At 38.4% G+C, this 22,840-nt stretch overlaps 1 protein-coding gene across 1 annotated transcript in view; it reads left to right on the top strand.

Annotated features, from left to right (window-relative positions):
• Nucleotides 1-22,840, top strand: part of WNK3 (WNK lysine deficient protein kinase 3) — a 157,128-nt gene that overhangs the window by 96,252 nt on the left and 38,036 nt on the right. Inside the window, exons 11-12 of the mRNA XM_064574104.1 lie at nucleotides 10,013-10,160; nucleotides 21,427-21,543. Coding sequence (XP_064430174.1) covers nucleotides 10,013-10,160; nucleotides 21,427-21,543 — 265 coding nt within the window. The remainder of the gene's footprint in view (nucleotides 1-10,012; nucleotides 10,161-21,426; nucleotides 21,544-22,840) is intronic.

Raw genomic sequence — 22,840 nt, 5'->3', positions numbered from 1 at the left:
ACTGGGCCCCATTGCTGCTGCCCCAGGCCAGAACTCCAGGCCACATGCTACTGGTGGAGCTCCCTCCAATGTTACTAGGGGAGGGGAGGAAAGGGCCCACCTGAAACCTTCTGCTGGGTTGGGGGTCAGGAGACCACTGGACTTGTGCTGCTTTTGCCTTTGAGCTGAGAGTCAGGAGACACTGAGCCTAGACTGTCTTGTCATTGGGTGGGTAATTGGGACATGCCAAACTGCTTTGTTTTTCCTTGAGTCCTGGGAGTCCCTAGCTAGTCCACCTTCATATTTTCATCCTTCAGTATCCAGATTTGATTGTCTACTCTATTATTTCCACATTATTTAGTTGGACTTAAGAGGTAGGAAGAACGGAGAGAATTGGATTTCTGCCATCTTGTCCCAAACCCTGAACTGGTGTTTTAAGATTACTTTAAAATGTGAATGATATAGCCCCATTGACTAGCATTATGTCCCTTTTATCTTTTGAAGGTGTTACTTGTTACTGTTATTTCTTTGTATATTAAGAAACTAAGAGCAGTATTAATGTATCTTCTTCCACCACTTGTTTTTTTTTTAAAGATTTATTTGAGAGAGAGAGAAAAAAAGTGAGTGGGGGAAGGGGCTGAGGGAAAGGGAGAGAGAGAATCCTCAAGCAGACTGCCCACTAGTGTGGAGCCCTATGTGAGGCTTGAACCCAGGACCCTGAGATCATGACCTGAACTGAAACCAAGAGTCGGACACTTAACCGACTGAGCCACCCAGGTGCCCCCTTCCACCACATGTATTTATACAAAGTTTTTTCACATGGACATAGGAAAAATTTTAGGAGTTATTTTTATATCTTCTTTCATATCTTTATACAAATACTTAAGGAGTAGTTTCTAGGAGAAAGGACTTTACCTAAAAAATTAATTTAAAAGGTATGTGTTTGGTGCTAACAGATCTTCTCATTTAATTTTCAAATGTGTTTATTGGAAATTTTGTAAGTTTTTCAAACTTATTAAAGAAAAAGCTGAAAAATGCCCTGACACAGATAAACTGAAAGGTAGCGGCCCTTTCATAATCATATTGACGTGAACCTGCAAGATCTAACTAGTTAAAATTAATCACATTGAACCATTTTAATATCATTCATTTTTGTTTTTTTACCAGAACTGTAGTATATTTTATTTTATTATTTTATTGAGGTGTAACTGACATACAAACTTATATTAAATATACAACATATTGATTTGATATTTGTATATATTGCAAAATGATCACCACAATAAGTGTAGTGAACATCTATCACCATACATAGTTACAGAATTTTTTTCTTGTGATGAGAACTTTTAAGATCTAATCTCTTAGCAGCTTTGAAATATACAATACAATATTATTAACTATAGTCACCATGATATACATGACATCCCAGGAGTTACTTATTTTATAACAGGAAGTTTCTATCTTTGACTGCCTTCACCTATTTTGCTCAACCCATTTCCCACCTCTGGCAACCTGTGGCAATGATTAATTAATCATTAATCTGTTCTCTGTATATAGGAGTCTTTTTTTTTAATTCCACATATAAGTGAGATCATATGATATTTGTCTTTCTCTTTCTGACTTATTTCCCTTAGCATGAGAAGTATAAAGAGGAAAATAATATCTTGAGGGTCCATTCATGCTATTGAAAATAGCAAGACTCCATTCTTTTTTATGGCTGAATACTGTTCCTCTGTGTGTGTGTGTGTGTACGTGTATAGACGTGTGTATGTGTAAACATGTATAAACCACATTTCCCTTTTTCCTTTAAATATAAGTGTTTTTATTGTCTATTTTTTTAACATTCAGTGTTTTATTAGTTTCAGGTGTATAATATAGTGATTCAGCAATTCCAAACAATTCCTAGTACTCACTATGAGAAGTGCACACCTTAATCCCCATTACATTTTTTTTTAAGGATTTTATTTATTTATTAGAGAGACAAGAGAGAGATAGGGGCAGTGAGCATGAGCAGGCACGAGCCAGGAGGAGAGAGAAGCAGTCTCCCCGCTGAGCAGGGAGCCCGATGCGGGGCTCGATCCCAAGACCCCGGGATCATGACCTGAGCCGAAGGCAGATGCCTAACTGACTGAGCCACCCAGGCGCCCCTCCCCATTACACTTTTAACCCATTTCCCCCCACCCACCTCCTTCTGGTTAACACTTTGTTCTCTATAATGATAAGTCTGTTTCTTCATTTGTCTTTCTCTCATCTCTGTATTTTTGTCACTTTGCTCATTTGTTTTGTGTCTTAAATTCCACATATTAGTGAAATTATATGGTATTTGTCTTTCTCTGTCTTACTTCACTTAGCGTTATACTCTCTACCTCTATCCATGTCATTTCAAATGGAAAGATTCCATTCTTCTTTATGGCTGAATAATATTCCATTGTATATATATACCACAACTTCTTTATCCATTCATTAATGGAGAGACAGTTGGGCTACTTCCATAATTTGGCTATTGTAAATAGTGCTGTTATAAACATGGGGTGCATGTATCTTTTTGAATTAGTGTTTTGCATTCCTTGGATAAATTCCCAGTAGTGCAATTGCTGGATTATAGGGTAGTTCTACTTTTAAATTTTTGAGGAACCTCCATACTATTTTCTGTAGTGGCTATACCAGTTTGCATTCCCACCAACAGTGCAAGAGGGTACCCTTTCTCTGCATCCTTGCCAACATCTGTTGATTCTTGTGTTGTTGACTTTAGTCATTCCAACAGGTGTGAAGTGATATCTTATTGTAGATTTGATTACATTTCTCTGATGATAAGTGGTGTTGAGTATCTTTTCATGTGTCTGCTGGCCATCTGTATGTCTTTGGAGAAATGTCTGTTCATTTCTTTTACCCATTTTTTAATTGGATTATTTGTTTTTTTGGGTGTTGAGTTTTATAAGTTCTTTATATATTTTGGGTACTAACCCTTTATCGAATATGTCCTTTGCAAATGTCTTATGCCATTCAGTAGGTTGCCTCAGGAGACATATCTAGAAAGAAGTTGCTAGGGCTGAGGTCAAAGAAGTTATTTCCTGTGTTCTCTTCTAGGCTTTTTATGATTTTAGGTCTCCCATTTAGGTCTTTCATCCATTTTGAATTTATTCTTGTGTATGGTGTAAGAAAATGGTCCAGTTTCATTGTTTTGCATGTTGTTGTCCAGTTTTGCCAACATTATTTGTTGAAGAGAATTTCTTTTTCCTACTGGATATTCTTTCCTGCTTTGTCAGAGATTAATTGGCCTATAGTTGTGGGTTTATTTCTGAAATTCTATTCTGTTCTATTGATCTATGTGTCTACTTTTGTGCCAGTACTGTTTTGATCTCCACAGCTTTGTAATATAACGTGAAGTCCAGAATTGTGATGCTTTTTCAAGATTGCTTTGCCTATTCAGGGTCTTTTGTGGTTTCATACAAATTTTAGGATCATTTGTTCTAGTTCTTTGAAAAAAAATGTTGGTATTTTGATAGGGATTGCATTGAATCTGTAGATTGCTTTTTGTAGTATAGACATTTTAACAGTATTTGTTCTAATCTATCAGTATGGAATGTCTTTCCATTTCTTTTTCCTTTTCAATTTCTTTCATTGCTGTTTTACAGTTTTCAGAGTACAGATCTTTTACCTCTGGTTAGGTTTATTCCTATGTATCTTACTATTTTTCATACAACTGTAAATGGGATTGGTTTCTTAATTTCTCTTTCTGCTGCTACATTATTGGTGTATAGAAATGGAACAGATATCTGAGGCACCTGGGTGGCTCAGTCGGTTAAGTGTCTAACTCTTGATTTCAGCTCAGGTCATGATCTCAGGGACCTGGGATCAAGCCCCACACTGAGCATGCTTAAGATCCTCTCTCTTTCTCCCTCTGCCCCTCCCCCTGCTTGTGCTCTTTCTCTCTAAAATAAATAAATCTTTAAAGAAGAAAGAAATGCAACAGGTATCTGTATATAGATTTAGTATCCTGCAACTTTACTGAATTTCTTTTCAGTTCTAGCAGTTTTGTGTTAGAGTTATTTAGGATTTCTATATACAGTATCATGTCATCTGCAAATAGTGAACGTTTTACTTCTTCCTACCAATTTGGATGCCTTTTATTTTTTTGTTGTTGTCTGATTGCTGTGGCTTGACTTCCAGTAGTATCTTGAATAAAAGTGGAAGAGTGGACATCCTTGACTTGTTGCTGACCTTAGGAGAACATTCTCAGTTCTTCCTCATTTAGTATGATGTTACCTGTGGGTTTTACATAGATGGCCTTTATTATGTTGAGGTATGTTTCCTCTAAACCTATTTCATTGAGAGTTTTTATCATAAATGGATGTTGTACTATGTCAAATGCTGCTTCTGCATCTATTGAAATGATCATATGGTTTATTCTTTCTCTTATTGATGTGATGTAATGTGTTGACTGATTTGCAAATATTAAACCACCCTTACAATCCAGGAGTAAATCCCACTTGATTGTGGTGAATGATTTTTTTAATGTACTGTTAGATTCGGTTTGCTAGTGTTTTATTGAGGATTTTTGCATCTATATTCATCAAGGATAAAGGATATTGGCCTGTGGTTCTCTTTTTTAGTGGTGTGTTTATCTGGTTTTGGTATCAGGGTAATGCTGGCTTCATAGAATGAATTTGGAAGTTTTCTTTCCTTTTCAATTTTTTGGAACAGTTTGAGAAGAATAGGTATTAACTCTTCCTTAAATGTTTGGTAGAATTCGCCTGTGAAGCCATCTGGTCCTGGACTTTTGTTAGTTGGGAGTTTTTTGATTACTGACTCAATTTCTTTGCTGGTTATCCGTCTGTCCAAATTTTCTATTTCTTTCTGTTTCCATTTTGGGAGTTTATGTGATTCTGTTAATTTATTCATTTCTTCTAGGTTGTCCAATTTGTTGCATATCATTTTTCATAATATTCTCCTATAATTGTTCATATTTCTGTGGTGTTGATTATTTCTCCTCTCTTATTTGTGATTTTGTTTATTTGGGTCCATTCTCTTTTCTTTTTGCTAAGTCTGGCTAAAGGTTTATCAATTTTATTAATTGTTTCAAAGAAACAGCTCTTGGTTTCATTGATCTGTTCTATTTTTAAAAAATTTTTATATAATTTATTTCTGCTCTAATCTTTTTTTTTTTAAGATTGTATTTATTTTCTGACAGAGAGAGAGACAGCGAGAGAGGGAACACAAGCAGGGGGAGTGGGAGAGGGAGAAGCAGGCTTCCCACCGAGCAGGGAGCCTGATGCAGGGCTGGATCCCAGGACCCTGGAATCATGATCTGAGCCGAAGGCAGACACTTAACGACTGAGCTGCCCAGGCGCCCCTATTTCTGCTCTAATCTTTATTCTTTCCTTCTTCTGGTTTAAGGTTTTGTTTGTTGTTTTTTTCTAGCTCCTTTAGATGGAAGGTCAGGTTGTTTATTTGAGAGTTTTCTTGCTTTTTGAGGTACGCCTGTATTGCTATAAACTTCCGTGTTAGAATAGGTTTTGCTGCATCCCAGAGGTTCTGGACCATTGTGTTTTCATTTCATTTATTTCTATGTAATTTTTTATTTCTTCTTTTATTTCCTGGTTTAGCCATTCATTGACTAGTTGCATGTTATTTAACCTGCATATATTTAGTCTTTCCAGATTTTTTCTTGTGGTTGACTTCTAGTTTCATAGTGTTGTGGTCAGAAAAGATGCATGGTATGACTTCAATCTTCTTGAATTTGTTGTGGCTTGTTTTGAGAGCTAATACATGATCTATTTTGTCGGTTGTTCAGTGTGCACTTGAAAAGAATGTGTATTCTATTGTTTTAGGATGGAATGTTCTGAAAATATATGTTAAATCCATCTTTTCCAGTGTCATTCAAAGCCATTGTTCCCTTGTTGATGTTCTTTTTTTAAAAAAGATTTTATTGGGGCACCTGGGTGGCTCAGTCGTTACGCGTCTGCCTTCCGCTCAGGTCATGATCCCGGAGTCCCAGGATCGAGCCCTGCATCGGGCACCCTGTTGGTGGGGAGCCTGCTTCTCCCTCTCCCACTCCCTCTGCTTGTGTTCCCTCTCTCGCTGTGTCTCTCTCTGTCAAATAAATAAATTTTGGAAAAAAAAAAAGATTTTATTTATTTAAGAGAGTGAGAACGAGAGAGAGCATGAGCAGTGGGGAGGGGCAGAGGGAGAGGGAGAGGCAGACTCCCCACTGAGCAGGGAGCCCTACGTGGGGCTCTATCCCAGGACCATGAGATCATGAGCTGAGCCAAAGCCAGATGATTAACTGCCTGAGCCACCCAGGTGCCCCAGTGTTCTGTTTAGATGATCAGCGCATTGATGTAAGTTGGGTGTTAAAGTACCCAACTATTGTATGGTTATTGATTATTTATATTTGTTATTAACTCTTTCTTTTTTTGCTCATATGTTGGGTGCCTAGATATTTAAAATTGTTGTATCTTTTGGTTGGGTATCCCCTTTATGATTATATATTGTCCTCCTTTTTCTCTTGTTAGTCTTTGTTTTAAAGTCTATTTTCTCTGATATAAGTATTGCTCTTCCATCTTTCTGTTGACATACATTTTCATGATAGATGTTTCTCCACTCCTTCATTTTCAATCTGTTGGTGTCTTTAGGTCTAAAGTGAGTCTCTTGTAGGCTGCATATAGGTGGATCTTATTTTTTTATTCATTCTGTCCCCCTATGACTTTTGATTGGAGCATTTAGTCCATTTACCTTCAAAGTAATTATTGAAAATGTATTGTCATTTTATTCTTTGTTTTGTGGTTGTTTCTGAAGATTTTTTTCTGATCCTTTATTGTTTTTATCTCTTTCATCATTTGGTGATTTTCTTTATTGATATATTGGGATTTTTTTCTCTTTGTTATTTACATATTTATTAGTGGTTTTTGTTATATGGTTACCATTAGGTTTGTGTATGACATCTGCATGTAGCAGGCTATATTAATTTGATGATCGTTTAAGTTTAGACCCATTCTTTACTCTTCTCCCCACATTTTAGGAATATTTTGTCATGTTTCACATATTTACATATTTTACATGTTTTCCATTTATTTTGTGAATACCTTGATTGAATTTTTACAGAAATACTAATTTTTACTGCTTTAGTTTCCTACCTTTATACTTTCACTTTGAGTCTCCCCTTTCCACTCAGGGAGTCCCCTTAAATATTTTTTACAGAGCTGGTTTAGTGGTCATGAACTCCTTTAGTTTTTATTTGTCCAGGAAACTCTTTATCTCTTCTTGTATTCTGAATAGTAGCCTTGATGGATAGAGTATTCTTGGCTGCGGATTTTTCTCATTCAGCGCTTTGAACCTATCATGCCACTCCCCTCTGGCTTGCAAAGCTTCTGCTGAAAAATCCCCTGCTTATCCTTATGGAGTTTCTCTTTTATGTTACTATCTTCTTTTGCCTTGCTGCTTTAAAAATTTTTTTAAATATTTTATCTATTTATTTGATATATATGGGGGGGAAGGGAGCAGCAGCAGGGGGGTTGCCGAGGGAGATGGAAAAACAGGCTTCCTGCTCCAGGGAGCAGGGGCTCAATCCCAGTACACCAGGATCATGACTTGAGCTGAAGGCAGACGCTTAACCGATGAGCCACCCAGGTGCCCCTTAAATTTTTTTCTTTATCACTATTTTTTTGCCAGTTTAATTAGAATATTTCTTGGTATGGATCTCTTTTAGTTGATTTTGTTGGCATTCTCATGCCTCCTGGATCTATATATCTGTTACCTTCCCCAGATTAGGGAAGTTTTCAGCTATTATTTCTTCCAATAAATTTTCTATCCCCTTTTCTCTCTCTTCTTCTAGGACTCCTATAATATGAATGTTATTACATTTGGTGGAGTCACTGTGTTTCCTAAGTCTATTTTCATTTCTCATAATTCTTTTTTCTCTCTTGTTCAACTTGATTACTTTCCATTATTCTGTTTTCTAGGTCACTAATTTATTCCTCTACTTCTTCTGTCCTGCTCTTCATTCCATCAAGTGTCCTTCTCATTTCGTTTACTGAGCCTTTTATTGCTGCTATGTTATTCCTTATTTCTGTGTTAAGGGTCTCACTGATGTCCTCCATTCTTTTCTCAAGTCCAGTGAGTATGTTCGTGATCATTACTTTAAATTCTCTATCAGACATGTTATGTATTTCTGTTTTACTTATGTTTCTGGCTGTGGCCTTGTCCTGTTCTTTCATTTGGGATAAATTTCTCTGTCTTCTCATTTTATCTACATTTCTGTGCCTGTTTCTCTGTTTTAGGAAAGTCAACTACATCTCCTATTCATGAGGGTAGTGGCCTTATGATGAAGAGATCCTGTAGTGCCTTGCCCAGTAGTGTCCTTTGTTCCCCAGGGCCTGGTGCTTACAGGAGTGTCTCCAGTGTGTGCTGTGTATGCTCTTATTTTGTCCTAGCCACTTTATCCTTCAGGCCAGTTGTTTGCAGAGGCTCAGTTTGTGTGTTGTGGGCAGTGTTTGGTTCCTTGCTGAATGTGGCATGTTTTAACTAGGTGTGCTCTGGTCTGTTTGTGAAATGAGACCTGATCTCACTGCCACTATAACTGAGGCTCTGCAAAACTCCTGAGTCAGGAAGCATTGTGTGAGCAGGGTTTGGGGCCAATCTTCTGGGGGAGGGACCCTCCAAGGTGGGATTGAGGCAATGGAGACTGGGAATGGGGGTTCCACTAGAATGTGGGGGTTCCACTAGAATGTGGGGCTTGGTATAAGCATGTCAGGTCAGGATTGTCAGAATTGTGCTGGTTCCTGTGGTGGCCCTGTGCTTACACTTAGGTCAGGGGAAGGAAATGGTACTGCCTAGTTCTTTTCTTCCTGGAGGTTTCTCTCTGTGAACCCTGCCTATCTGGGATGTGGTCTAAAATGAACAAATAACCTTCCCACCATGTACCCCAGGTGCTCTTCATATCACTGTTGCCACACTGTATACTTATAGGTTGTTTGCCTGCCTGCTCTGCAAGAGTAGCTCAATGCCCTCTGGGCTGTATCCCAGCCAAGTCCAGTGACCTTTAAAACTACAGGCTTTATGCCCTGCTGGTGGCTGAAAGTCATGAAATTTGGTCCCTCTTGCTTTCCAAGCCAATTGTTACGGGGATTTGTTTTCCCATGCATTCCCCTGTGTGTTAGTCTATCTAACCCTTTTCTGTGACTACTGCTTCCTTCCCACCCCAGTGGCCATAATCTGATTCTCAACCAAACATGCCTTCACACTTTCTATCTTCTTAAGTGTGGCTTCTTCTCTACCTTTAGTTGTGTAGTTGTTCTTCTAGTCTTCAGGTCCATTTCTGGTGTATTTTGGATGATTTGATAGTTATCTGGTTGTATTCATGGGACAGGCGAGTATAGGGTCCTCCTACTCTGCCACCATCTTCTAACAAACCACTACCACATTTTTTTAAATCTCATTTTCATTTTTTGTTCTTTCTCCTACCCTGTTCCTATCTCCCCCACTTGGTTTGTCTATGCCCCTTTGAGTCCAACCCATAAACAGGTATATTTTGAGTGAAAATTGTTAGAAGTTTTATTTGGACACATTAATAATATACCCAAAAACAAACAAGATAAAATTGATCAAGAGCATCCTTTGATAAAAGGTTCCACAGAGGTCCATCAATGACAGTGTTTTTCTTTCATTCCTACTAATGTCAGGAATTGTATGCCAAATAAATACATATTATCTCAGTTTTTCATAACTTTGAAAAACATCTTTATTGAGATATAATTCACATACCATTAAATTAACCAATTTAAAGTGTACAATTTGCTTTTTGTATATTCTCAGACATTGTATTTCTTATTTATTTTCCTTAAACTCATTATGTATTATTTTATAATTGGAGTTTTTCTAGAAGTTTACCATCAGAATGGAATTATTCTAGACATCATAGAATTTCAGATGTTAATTCTCATTTGGGTTAAATACTGGGCTTTGAGAATCATGGAATAATGTTTTCTCTGAGAAATTGAATAGGACTTGCTTTTGTTTTTTTTCTAATAACTAGTTTGAATCCTGATGTGGCAGCTGTGAAGGAAAACATCAATACCCCTGATAATCCCTGTGGAAATGGCAAACAAGATCGGATCAAACAAAGAAGAGCTTCCTGTCCTCGACCAGAGAAGGGGACTAAATTCCAACTTACTGTCCTTCAGGTCAGTGTGTAAATATTATTTGGTTAAGAGTGTGTGTAGAGGTCTGTGTTGACAGGTCGGGGCCATGTTGCTTCAGACATGAGTATAGAGCATTGTGAAATGCTAACGTCTCTTCATTAAAATTTTTTCTGATAAAAATATTATGTACTAGGAAATATAGGCCAAATACCAGGAAGAAAATAGAAATCACTTTTTACCACCTCTCAGAGATAGTTCCTATTAATGTTTTAGTTTTCATCTTTTTTTCCCTGTATGTATTGTGTAGTATTTTACATTATTAAGGTTATAACAGTACTAGTAATAATAGCAAATTTATTGTATTCTTTTGTTAGACACGCTAAATGTTATGCATTTGTTTTATCATTTAATCTTTCAGTATCCCTGTATGATAGATGTTAGTATACTCATCTTTATAAATGAAGGTGCTGAAGATTAGAGAGGTAAAGTAATTTGCCTACGGTCATTGAATTAGCAAGTGATAGATCGGAATCCAGTTCAGACTTTAAAGCTGATATTTCTAACCAATGTGATATACCTTTTGGATGGATGCTTAAACTTACATATATAATTTCCTATTCTTCCTTTTGCTTTTGCTGAACACACACACATGTACACACACACGTACACATATATATTAATTTTATTAAGTTTTTAATTTTAATTCCAGTATGGTTAACATAGTGTTATATTAGTTTCAGGTGTACAATATGCAGTTGTGTACATTACTTAGTGCTCATCATGATAAGGGTACTCTAATCCATATCATCTATTTCACCCATTCCCCCATATACCTCCCCTGTGGTAAACATCAGTTTGTTCTCTATAGTCTGTTTCTTGCTTGTCTCTCTCTTTTTTTCAATTTTTCATTTTTTCTTAAATACCACATATAAGTAAAATGTTATGTTACTTGTCTTTCACTGACTTATTGCACTCAGCATTACACTATTGGGCGCCACCTATTTTGTTGCAAATGACAAGATTTTATTCTTTTTTATGTCTGAATGATATTCCATTGTATATATATATACCACATCTTCTTTATCCATTCATCAATCGATGGACACTTGAGTTGCTTCCATATCTTGGTTATTGTAAATAGTGCTGCTATTAACATAGGGGTGTATATATCCCTTTGAATTAGTGTTTATGTATTCATTATGTAAATATCCAGTAGTATGATGGCTGGATCATGGGGTAGTTCTATTTTGAACTTTTTGAGGAACCTCCATATTGTTTTCCACAGTGGTTACACCAGTTTGCATTCCAAGCAATAGTGCATGAAGGTTCCTTTTTTTCCACATCCTTGTCAAGAACTGTTTTTTCTTGTGTTGTTGATTTTAGCCATTCCAGCAAGCATGAGGTGATAGCTCATTGTAGTTTTGATTTGCATTTCTGTGATGATGAGCATCTTTTCCTGTGTCTGTTGGCCATCTTAATGTCTTCTTTGGAGAAATGTCTGTGTCTTCTGACAACTTTGTAATTGGATTGTTTGTTTTTGTTGTGTTGAATTTTATAAATTCTTTTTTCTTTAAGAGATTTTATTTATTTATTTGACAGAGAGACATAGTGAGAGAGGGAACACAAACAGGGGGAATGGGAGAAGCAGGCTCCCCACTGAGCAGGGAGCCCGATGCGGGGCTCGATCCCAGAATGCTGGGATCCTGACCTGAGCTGAGGGCAGACGCTTAATGACTGAGCCACACAGGCGCCTGGAGTTTTATAAATTCTTTGTATATTTTGTATACTAGCCCTTTATCAGATATGTAATTTGCAAATATCTTCTCCCATTCCATAGGTTGCCTTTTATTTTATTTTTTTAAAGATTTTATTTATTTATTTTGACAGAGAGAGAGAGAGCACAAGCAGGGGGAGGGGCAGAGGCAGAGGGAGAAGCAGGCTCCCCACTGAGCAGGGAGCCCGAAGCGGGGCTCAATCCCATGACCCCAGGATCGTGACCTGAGCTGAAGGCAGATGCTTAACCAACTGAGCCACCCAGGTGCCCCCATAGGTTGCCTTTTAATTTTGTTAATTGTTTCCTTTGCTGTGTAGAAGCTTTTTATTTTGTTGTAGTCCCAGTAGATCATTTTTGCTTTTGTTTCCCTTTCTTCAGGAGATATAACTAGAAGGAAGTTGCTAGTGCTGATGTCAAGAAGTTACTGCTTGTCTTCTCTTCTAGGATTTTTGCAGTTTTAGGTCTTACATTTAGATCTTTAATACATTTTGAATTTTTTTTGTGTATGGTGTAAGAAAGTGGTGGTATTTCATTCTGTTGCATGTTGCTGTCCAGTTTTTCCAGCATCATTTTTTGAATAGACTGTCCTTTACCATTGGATATTGTTTCCTGCTTTGTTGAAGATTAATTGATCCTAAAGTTGCAGGTTTACTTCTGGATTTTCTATTATCTTTCATTGATTTATGTGTTTGCCAGTACCATAGTGTTTTGATTAATGCAGCTTAGTCGTATAACCTGATGTCTAGATTTGTGATGCCTCCAGCTTGCTTTTCCTTTTATTTTTATTTTTTAAAGATTTATGCATTTATTTTTTTTTAGAGAGAGAGTGTGAGTGTGAGTGGAGGGAGGGGCACAGGGAGAGGGAGAGAGGAAGAGAAACAGACTACCTGCTGAGCATGGAGCCCAGTGTGAGGCTTGATCTCACAACCCTGAGACCATGACCTGAGCTGAAATCAAGAGTCGGACACTTAACCGACTGAGCCATCCAGGCACCCCTGCTTTTCCTTTTAAACATTGATTTTTGTGTGTATGTTCATCAGGGATATTGGTCTATAGTTCTCTTTCTAGTGGTGTCTTTATCTGATTTTGGTATCAGGCTAATGCTTGTGTCAGAGTAAATTTGCAAGTTTTCCTTTCTTCTCTATTTTTTGGAAAAGTTTGAGAAGAATAAGTGTAACTCTTCCTTAAACGTTTGGTAACATTCACTTGTGAAGCCATCTGGACCTGGACTTTTGTTTGTTGGGAGTTTTTTGATTACTGACTCCAATTCTTTGCTGGTTATCTGTTCAAATTTTCTATTCCCTTCTGTTTCAGTTTTGGTAGTTTATATATTTGTAGGAATTTATCCATTTCTTCTAGGTTGCCCAATTTCTGGCATATGCCAGTTTTTCATAATATTCTCTTATGGCTGTTTCTACGTGTGGTGTTGGTTGTTATTTCTCTTTGCTAATTTGTGATTTTATTATTTGAGCCCTTTTTCTTTTTTTCTTGATAAGTCTCAGGAGAGGTTTTTCAGTTTTATTAATTTTTTTCATAGAGCCAGCCCTATATTTCACTGGTCTGTTCTATTGTTGTTGTTGTTTTTTCTCATTTTCTATATCATTTATTTCTGCTCTAATCTTTATTCTTTCCTTCTGCTGGTTTAAGGTTTTGTTTGTTGTTTTTTTCTAGCTCCTTTAGATGGAAGGTTAGGTTGTTTATTTGAGAGTTTTCTTGCTTTTTGAGGTACGCCTGTATTGCTATAAACTTCCGTGTTAGAACAGCTTCTGCTGCATCCCTGAGGTTTTGGACCATTGTGTTTTCATTTTCATTTATTTCTATGTAATTTTTTATTTCTTCTTTTATTTCCTGGTTTAGCCATTCATTGACTAGTTACATGTTATTTAACCTGCATATATTTAGTCTTTCCAGATTTTTCTTGTGGTTGACTTCTAGTTTCATAGTGTTGTGGTCAGAAAAGATGCATGGTATGACTTCAATCTTGAATTTGTTGTGGCTTGTTTTGAGAGCTAATATGTGATCTATTCTGTAGGTTGTTCAGTGTGCACTTGAAAAGAATATGTATTCTGCTGTTTTGGGATGGAATCTTCTGAATATATGTGTTAAATCCATCTGTTCCAGTGTGTTATTCAAAGCCAGTGTTTCTTTGTTCTTGATTTTCTGTTTAGATGATATGTCCATTGATGTAAGTAGGGTGTTTAAGTCCCCTGCTATTATTGTATTATTATTGATAAGTTCCTTTATGTTTGTTATTAACTGTTTTATGTATTTTGGTGGTCCCATATTAGGTTCATAAATATTTACAGTTATTACAGCTTCTTGTTGGATTGTCACCTTTATTATTTGTCATGTCCTTTTTTGTGTCTCTTTACATTTTTGGTTTTAATGTCTAGTTTGTCTGATATAAGTAATGCTATTCTGGCTTTTTTTTTTCACTTTGGAAGTTCCAAGGGTTTTATTTATTATTTTTTTTATTATTATGTTATGTTAATCACTGCACATTACATCATTAGTTTTTGATGTAGTGTTCCATGATTCATTGTTTGCGTATAACACCCAGTGCTCCATGCAGTACGTACCCTCTTTAATACCCATCACCGGGCTAACTCATCCCCCCATCCTCCTCCCCTCTAGAACCCTCAGTTTGTTTCTCAGAGTCCGTAGTCTCTCATGGTACGTCTCCCCCTCCGATTCCCCCCCTTCATTCTTCCCTTCCTGCTATCTTCTTCTTTTTTTTTTAACATATAATGTATTATTTGTTTCAGAGGTACAGGTCTGTGATTCAACAGTGTTACACAATTCACAGTACTCACCATAGCACATACCCTCCCCAATGTATCACCCAGCCACCCCATCCCTCCCACCCCTCACCACTCCAGCAGCCCTCAGTTTGTGTCCTGAGATTAAGAATTCCTCATATCAGTGAGGTCGTATGATATGACCTGATTGACTTACTTCACTCAGCATAATACCCTCCAATTCCATCCACATCATTGCAAATGGCAAGATTTCATTCCTTTTGATGGCTGCATAATATTCCATTGTATATAGGCACATCTTCTTTATCCATTCATCTGTCAATGGACATCTTGGCTCTTTTCATAGTTTGGCTATTGTGGACATTGCTGCTATAAACATCAGGGTGCACATACCCCTTCAGATCACTACATTTGTCTCTTTGGGGTAAATACCCAGTAGTGCAATTGTTGGATCGTATGGTAGCTCTATTTTCAACTTTTTGAGGAACCTCCATGCTGTTTTCTAGAGTGGCTGCACCAGCTTGCATTCCCACCAACAGTGTAGGAGGGTTCCCCTTTCTCCACATCCCCGCCAACATCTGTCGTTTCCTGACTTGTTAATTTTAGCCATTCTGACTGGTATGAGGTGGTATCTCATTGAGGTTTTGATTTGGATTTCCCTGATGCCGAGCGATATTGAGCACTTTTTCATGTGTCTGTTGGCCATTTGGATGTCTTCTTTGGAAAAATGTCTGTTCATGTCTTCTGCCTCTTTTGGGCCTCTTGTTATTTGAATGTTATTACATTTAATGGATTCACTGAGTTCCCTAAGTCTATTCTTTTGTTGCATAGTTCTTTTGTCTCTCTTTTGTTCAGCTTGATTCCTTTCTACTACTCTTTCTTCCCAGTCACTAATTCATTGGCCCATTTCTTGATCTGATCATTTGTTCTTTGGGTGTTGAGTTTAATAAGTTCTTTATAGATTTTGGATACTAGTCCTTTATCTGCTATGTCATTTGTAAATATCTTCTCCCATTCTGTCGGTTGTCTTCTGGTTTTGTTGACTCTTTCTTTTGCTGTGCAAAAGCTTTTTATCTTGATGAAGTCCTAATAGTTCATTTTTGCCCTTGCTTCCCTTGCCTTTGGCAATGTTTCTAGGAAGAAGTTGCTGTGGATAAGGTCGAAGAGGTTGCTGCCTGTGTTATCCTTAAGGATTTGGATGGACTCCTGTCTCACATTTAGATCTTTCATCCATTTTGAGTCTATTTTTGTGTGTGGTTTAAGGAAATGGTCCAGTTTCATTCTTCTGCATGTGGCTGTCCAATTTTCTCAACACCATTTGTTGAAGAGACTGTCTTTGTTCCATTGGACATTCTTTCCTGCTTTGTCGAAGATTAGTTGACCATAGAGTTGAGGGTCCATTTCTGGGCTCTCTATTCTGTTCCATTGATCTGTGTGTCTGTTTTGTGTCAGTACCATACTGTCTTGATGATTACAGCTTTGTAATAGAGCTTGAAGTCCAGAATTGTGATGTCACCAGCTTTGCTTTTCTTTTTCAACATTTCCATGGCTATTCGGGGCCTTTTCTGGTTCCATACAAATTTTAGGATTATTTGCTCCATTTCTTTGAAAAAAGTGGATGGTATTTTGATAGGGATTGCATTGAATGTGTAGATTGCTCTAGGTAGCATTGACATCTTCACAATATTTGTTCTTCCAACCCATGAGCATGGAACGTTTTTCCATTTCTTTGTGTCTTCCTCAATTTCTTTCATGAGTATTTTATAGTATTTTATAGTTTTGTGAGTACAGATTCTTTGCCTCTTTGGTTAGATTTATTCCTAGGTATCTTATGGTTTTGGGTGCAATTGTAAATGGGATCGACTCCTTAATTTCTCTTTCTTCTGTCTTGTTGTTGGTGTATAGGAATGCCACTGATTTCTGGCTTTCTTTTGACATCCATTTGCATGATAGATGTTTATCCATCCTGTCACTTTTTTTTTTTAAAGATTTTATTTATTTATTTAACAGAGAGAGAGATAGCAAGAGCAGGAACACAAGCAGAGGAGTGGGAGAGGGAGAAGCAGGCTTCCGGCAGAGCAGGGAGCCCGATGTGGGGCTCGATCCCAGGACTTGGGATCATGACCTGAGCGCTTAACGACTGAGCCACCCAGGCCCCCCCATCCTGTCACTTTTGATCTTCATATGTCTTTAGATGTAAAATCTGACTTTATGAGGTGTCTGAGTGCTGCAGTGGGTTGGGCATCCAACTCTTGGTTTCGGCTCCGGTTTTGATCTCAGGGTTGTGATGTTGAGCCCCATGTCGAGCTCCACATCAGACTCCCTCATTTTAGGAAAAGTCCTCCAAGTCAGTCCAAAATCATTATGAACATATCTCCTGTTTTCCTCCAGCTTTGTGTGAACTTCCATTTTATGTTGCCTCCTCATAGGTTGCTGTCTCTTTAAGGGCAACAACTCCCAACTATCACTTGCCCTCCTGGCTTGCCCAGTGCTGAGTCAGCTGACCTCCAAAGCTCCAGGTTCTAAGCCCCACTGGTTTTACAAACTCATGGAATTCAACCTCTCTGGTTCTTAAAGCCATGTGTTATGGGATTAGTTTTCTTTGAGTACCTGTTTCTCAGCAATCTTTGTATGCACAGCTCGTCCCTCCTGCAGACAGCCTTCTTCACCTCTGACCTTCCTAACCTTTGAGGTGATGCTTCTTCCCTATATTTAGTCGTGGAGTTTGTTCTGCCAGTCTTTGGATCACTCTCCAGTTGATTGACTTGGATGTGGATGATACCTAGTTGAAGACATGGGATGGGGTGAGCTCTGGGTCCTCCTATTCCACCATCTTGCCAAGCTCTGACTCTCTCTTCTGCCCATTTTGTAACTGGTTTATTTCTTGTGTTGAGTTGTGTAATTTCTTTATATATTTTGGATAATAACCCTTTATTGGATATGTCATTTGCAAATATCTTCTCTCATTTAGTAGGTTGTTTTTCAGTTTCGTTGATTGTTTCCATTGCCTTACAGAAACTTTAATTTTTTTTAATTTTTTTATTTTTTTTAAGATTTTATTTATTTATTTGACAGAGAGAGACACAGTGAGAGAAGGAACACAAGCAGGGGGGAGTGGGAGAGGGAGAAGCAGGCTTCCTGCTGAGCAGGGAGCCTGATGTGGGACTCGATCCCAGGACCCTGGGACCATGACCTGAGCCGAAGGCAGATGCTTAACGACTGAGCCACCCAGGCACCCCGAAACTTTTATTTTGATATAGTCTCAATAGTTCATTTCTGCTTTTATTTCCCTTGCCTCAGGAGACATATCTAGAATAATGTTGGTACAGCCAATGTCACAGAAATTACTGCCTGTGTTCCCTTCTAGGATTTTTATAGTTTTAGGCCTCTCATTTAATTCTTTCACCCATTTTGAATTTACTTTTGTGTCTGGTGTGTGAAAGTAGTCCAGTTTCATTCTTTTACATATAACTCTCCAGTTTTACCAACACTATTTTTCAAAGAGACTGTCTTTTCCAATTGCATATTCTTGTCTCTTTTGTTGAAGATTAATTGACCATATAATTCTGTGTTTATTTTTGGGCTTTCTTTTTTTTTTTTTAAAGATTTTATTTATTTGACAGAGAGAGTCACAGTGAGAGAGGGAACACAAGCAGAGGGGGTGGGAGAGGGAGAAGCAGGCTCTCCACCGAGCAGGGAGCCCAACACGGGGCTCGATCCCAGGACCCCAGGATCATGACCCGAGCCGAAGGCAGACGCTTAACGACTGAGCCACGCAGGCGCCCCTTGGGCTTTCTGTCCTGTTCTGTTCATCTGTGTGTCTGTTTTTGTGCCAGTATCATACTGTTTTGATTACAATGGCTTTGTGGTATAACTTGTGGAATTGTGATACCTCTAGCTTTGCTTTTCTTTTTGAAGATTGTTTTGGCTAATCAGGGATTTTTTGTGGTCACATACAAATTTTAGAATATTTTGTTCTAGTTCTCTGAAAAATGTTGTTACTTTGATAGGGTTTGCATGAAATGTATAGATTGCTTTGCGTAGTATGGTCATTTTAACAGTATTTGTTCTTTCAATCCATGAGCATGGAATATCTTTCCATTTCTTTGTGTCATCTTCATCTTTCATCAGTATTTTATAGTTTTCAGAGTACAGGTCTTTTGCCTCTTTGGTAAGTTTATTCCAAGGTATTTTATCATTTTTGGTGCAATTGTAAATGTGATTGCTTTCTTTCTTTTTCTTTCTGGTGATTCATTATTAGCGTATTGAAATTCAGCTGATTTCTGTACATTGATTTTGTATCCTACGACCTTAGTAAATTCATTTATTGGTTCTAGTATTTTTTGGTTTTGGTTTTTTATTTTTTAGGTGTTCTATACATAGTATGTCATCTGCAAATAATGAAAGTTTTGCTTCTTCCTTACTGATTTGGATTCCTTTTATTTGTTTTTGTCATCTGATTGCTGTGGCTAGGACTTCCAGTACTGTGTTGAATAAAAGTGGTGAGAGTAGACATCCTTGAATTTTTCCTGACCTTGGGGGGAAAGGTTTCAGTTTTTCATCATTGAGCATGATGTTATCTATGGATTTTTCACATACGACCTTTATTATGTTGAGGTATGTTCCCTGTAAACCTATTTTATTGAGGGTTTTCATCATGAAAGGATGTTGTGCTTTGTCATATGCTTTCTCTGCATCTCTTGAAATAAATATATGGTTCTTATTCTTTCTTATATTGATGTGTGTATCACATTGATTGATTTGTGAATATTGAACCACCCTTGCATCCCAGGAATAAATTCCACTTGATTGTAGTGAATGATTTTTTAAATGTGTTGTTGGATTCAGTTTGGTAGTATTTTGTTGAGTATTTTTGCATCCATGTTTATCAGGGATATTGGCTTGTAGTTCTTTTTTTTTCTTTTTGTAGGTTCTTAATCTGGTTTTGTATCCAGTTAATGCTGGTGTCATAGAATAAATTTTGAAGTTTTCCTTCCTCTTCTATTTTTTGCGATAGTTTGAGAAGTCATATTCTCCCTTTTTAAAAGCTTAGTATATCGTGTACATTTTACTGTGTGAGTAATTTTTCAGTAATATAATATTTTCAATTGTTATCTTAGAATGTAGTCCCTTATATAGAGATATAACAATTTAATAATTTCTTCTGTTGTCATTTAGATTGTTGTTTTCTGTCTGTCAGTCTCTCTGTCTGCCAGTTTGTGTCTTCTTTAACTTTTTGTCTTTCTTCTTTTGTCTGTCTGTCTGTGTGTGTCTCTCTGTAGCAAACACTCTTGAACACAGATCTTTATAAACATCCCTGATTCTTTTTTTTTTTAAGATTTTATTTATTTGTTTGACAGACAGAGACGCAGTGAGAGAGGGAACACAAGCAGGGAGAGTGGGAGAGGGAGAAGCAGGCTTCCCGTAGAGCAGGGAGCCCAATGCGGGGCTCGATCCCAGGACCCTGGGATCATGACCTGAGCCGAAGGCAGACGCTTAATCGACTGAGCAACCCAGGTGCCCCATTCCTGATTCTTTTTAATGCTTCATTCCTAGAAGTAGAATTAATGGGTGAAAAAGTGACAAACAAAAAACAAACAAAAAAACCAAACTCATTAATACAGAGAATAAAAGTGGTTGGCAAAGGGGAAGTTGTTTTGTTGGGAGGGATGCACAGTAAAGGGAATATAGTCAATGACATTGTAATAACGTTGTTTGGTGACAGATGGTGAGTACATTTACCATGGTGAGCACTGAGTAATGTATGGAATTGTTAAATCAGTATGTTGGACACCTGAATTCAATATAACTGTGCATGTTAATTATAATTCAATTTAAAATAAATTAATAAAACTAATGAAAATATATGAAGACTTAAAAAATTCTAAAATACAGGGGTGCCTGGGTGGCTCTGTCTGTTAATCGTGTGCCTTTGTCTCGGGTCGTGATCCCAGGGTCCTGGGATCTAGCCCCAGGTCAGGCTCTCTGCTCAGCGGGGAGCCTGCTTCTCCCTTTCCCCTTGCTTATACTTTCTCTCTCTCTCTGTCAAATAAACAAATAAAATCTTTAAAAAAAATTTTTTTAAACACATACAGCTAGATGGGCTGTCCAAAAAGGTTGGACCAGCATACATTTCCAATAGCAGTGCCTTTTCTTTTGTTTAAAGAGCCAATTTGTGGGATTAAGAAAATTTTGGAAATGAATGACTGAACGATCTTTGCATTTGGGAAAAATAGAGTAACTCTTCTGATTTTTTGTCATTTTTTGTCTTTCTATAAAAGTTGTATTCCTTTCTCTTTCCCATGGGGATCACATTTCTAATTTATATTTTGCTAATTTTTTTTTAAAGATTTTTTTTTTATTATTTACTTATGTGACAGAGAGAGACACAGCGAGAGAGGGAACACAAGCAGGGGGAGTGGGAGAGGGAGAAGCAGGCTTCCCGCAGAACAGGGAGCCCGATGCGGGGCTTGATCCCAGGACCCTGGGACCATGACCTGAACCGAATGCAGACGCTTAACGACTGAGCCACCCAGGCGCCCCTATATTTTGCTCATTTAACTCTTATATTTGCCGTTGAATGGGTGTTAAGGCTCTATTTCAATAGGGAAAAACAATCTTTTTATATTCTCAACAGTTTAAACTATTTTTGTTTATATTATATTATTATTGAATTATATTGAATGTAAGCACATCTAGATGTTCCTTAGTTGATTTGCAAAGAGAAGATAATAAATAACTGTGACTCTTAAATTGGTGACATGTTTGTGCCCAGGTGTCAGTATCTGGAGACAATATGGTGGAATGTCAACTGGAGACACACAACAACAAGATGGTCACCTTCAAGTTTGATGTTGATGGTGATGCACCAGAGGATATTGCAGACTATATGGTAAGTATAATAAAACCAAATTATTTTCCCTTTAGCATTCTGTCTCCTTTTCCCCTTATATTCTCCCCTCATTTATTCAGAGCAATCATTTTTAGAGTACCATTAGTTTTTAAAATTTGCACAGAACTATACTACTTATGATCAAAAGTAAGTCACTGTACCATCTTTCATTTCGGTATATTTATCTCTAAAATATGAGAGGATTTTATTAAGAGGTTATCTAGGTCAATGATTCTTATCCCTGGCTGCATGTTAAAGTCACCTTAAGAGCTTTTTAGGGGGGCAGAGCAAGATGGCAGAGGAGTAGGAGACCTGGATTTCGTCTCCTCTCAGGAATTCAGCTGGATAGGGATCAAACCATTCTGAACACCTACAAACTCAACAGATCGAAGAAAAGAATAGCAACAACTCTCTCATCAGAAAAGTGACCACTTTCTGGAAGGTAGGACGTGCGGAGAAGTGAATCCGAGGCGATATTCGGGAGGATAGACGGTGGGGGAGGGACCTCCGTCGGCTGCTTCTGGCAAGTGATAGAGCCGCGGAGCACAAAATCGGAACTTTTAAAAGTCTGCTCCACTGAGGGACGTCACTCTGGTGGCTAAGCGGGGGGTGGAACCCTCACAGGACAGTGTGGTCTCAGGACCCTCGGGGTCACAGAAAGACCGGGGGTGCCTGAGTGTGGCAGAGCTCCCAGGTAATGGAGCAGGGAAGCCGGCTGCAGAGGCGGAGCCCAGGCGCGGGCTCTCAGCTCGGGGTTGCCATAAACCGTGATCCGCGGCACAGTCAGGCCCCTGCTCCTCCAGCAGGGACCCAACAAGCGGTAGATCCGGGGAGACTCACCTTCCTCCCCCGGGAGGAGCCACGTGGGAGTGCACCGCAGGGATCTGCTGGGTTTGGAGACTCCACCCGGGGTCGGGTGCCAGAGATAGAAACGCACGGTCACAGGCCGGGTGAGCACGGAGTGTGGCTGGAGACCAGGGAGACGGGAGTGACTGACGGCTTTTCTCTGAGGGCTCACTGAGGAGTGGGGCCCCGAGTTCTCGGCTTGTCCGGGGCAGAGATTGGGAGGCCGCCATTTTCACTCTCCGCCTCCAAAGCTGTACGGAAAACTCGCAGGGAACAAAAGCTCCCGAGAGCAAACCCGAGCAGATTACTTAGCCGGGAGGGGGCAAGGTCGGGCCAATTCCGCCTCCGGCAAAGACATTTGGAAACCATGGCAACAGGCCCCTCCCCAGAAGATCAGCGAGAACAGCCAGCCAAGACCAAGTTTACCGATCAATGAGATCGGCAGAACTCC

This window comes from Mirounga angustirostris, unplaced genomic scaffold (assembly GCF_029215605.1).
Source record: "Mirounga angustirostris isolate CCGP_5_RB_7025 unplaced genomic scaffold, mMirAng1.0.hap1 SCAF_11, whole genome shotgun sequence".
NCBI classification, from domain to species: Eukaryota; Metazoa; Chordata; class Mammalia; order Carnivora; family Phocidae; genus Mirounga; species Mirounga angustirostris.
The sequence above is the reverse complement of the archived record's forward strand: the minus strand, read 5'-3'. Positions and strand labels throughout refer to the sequence as shown.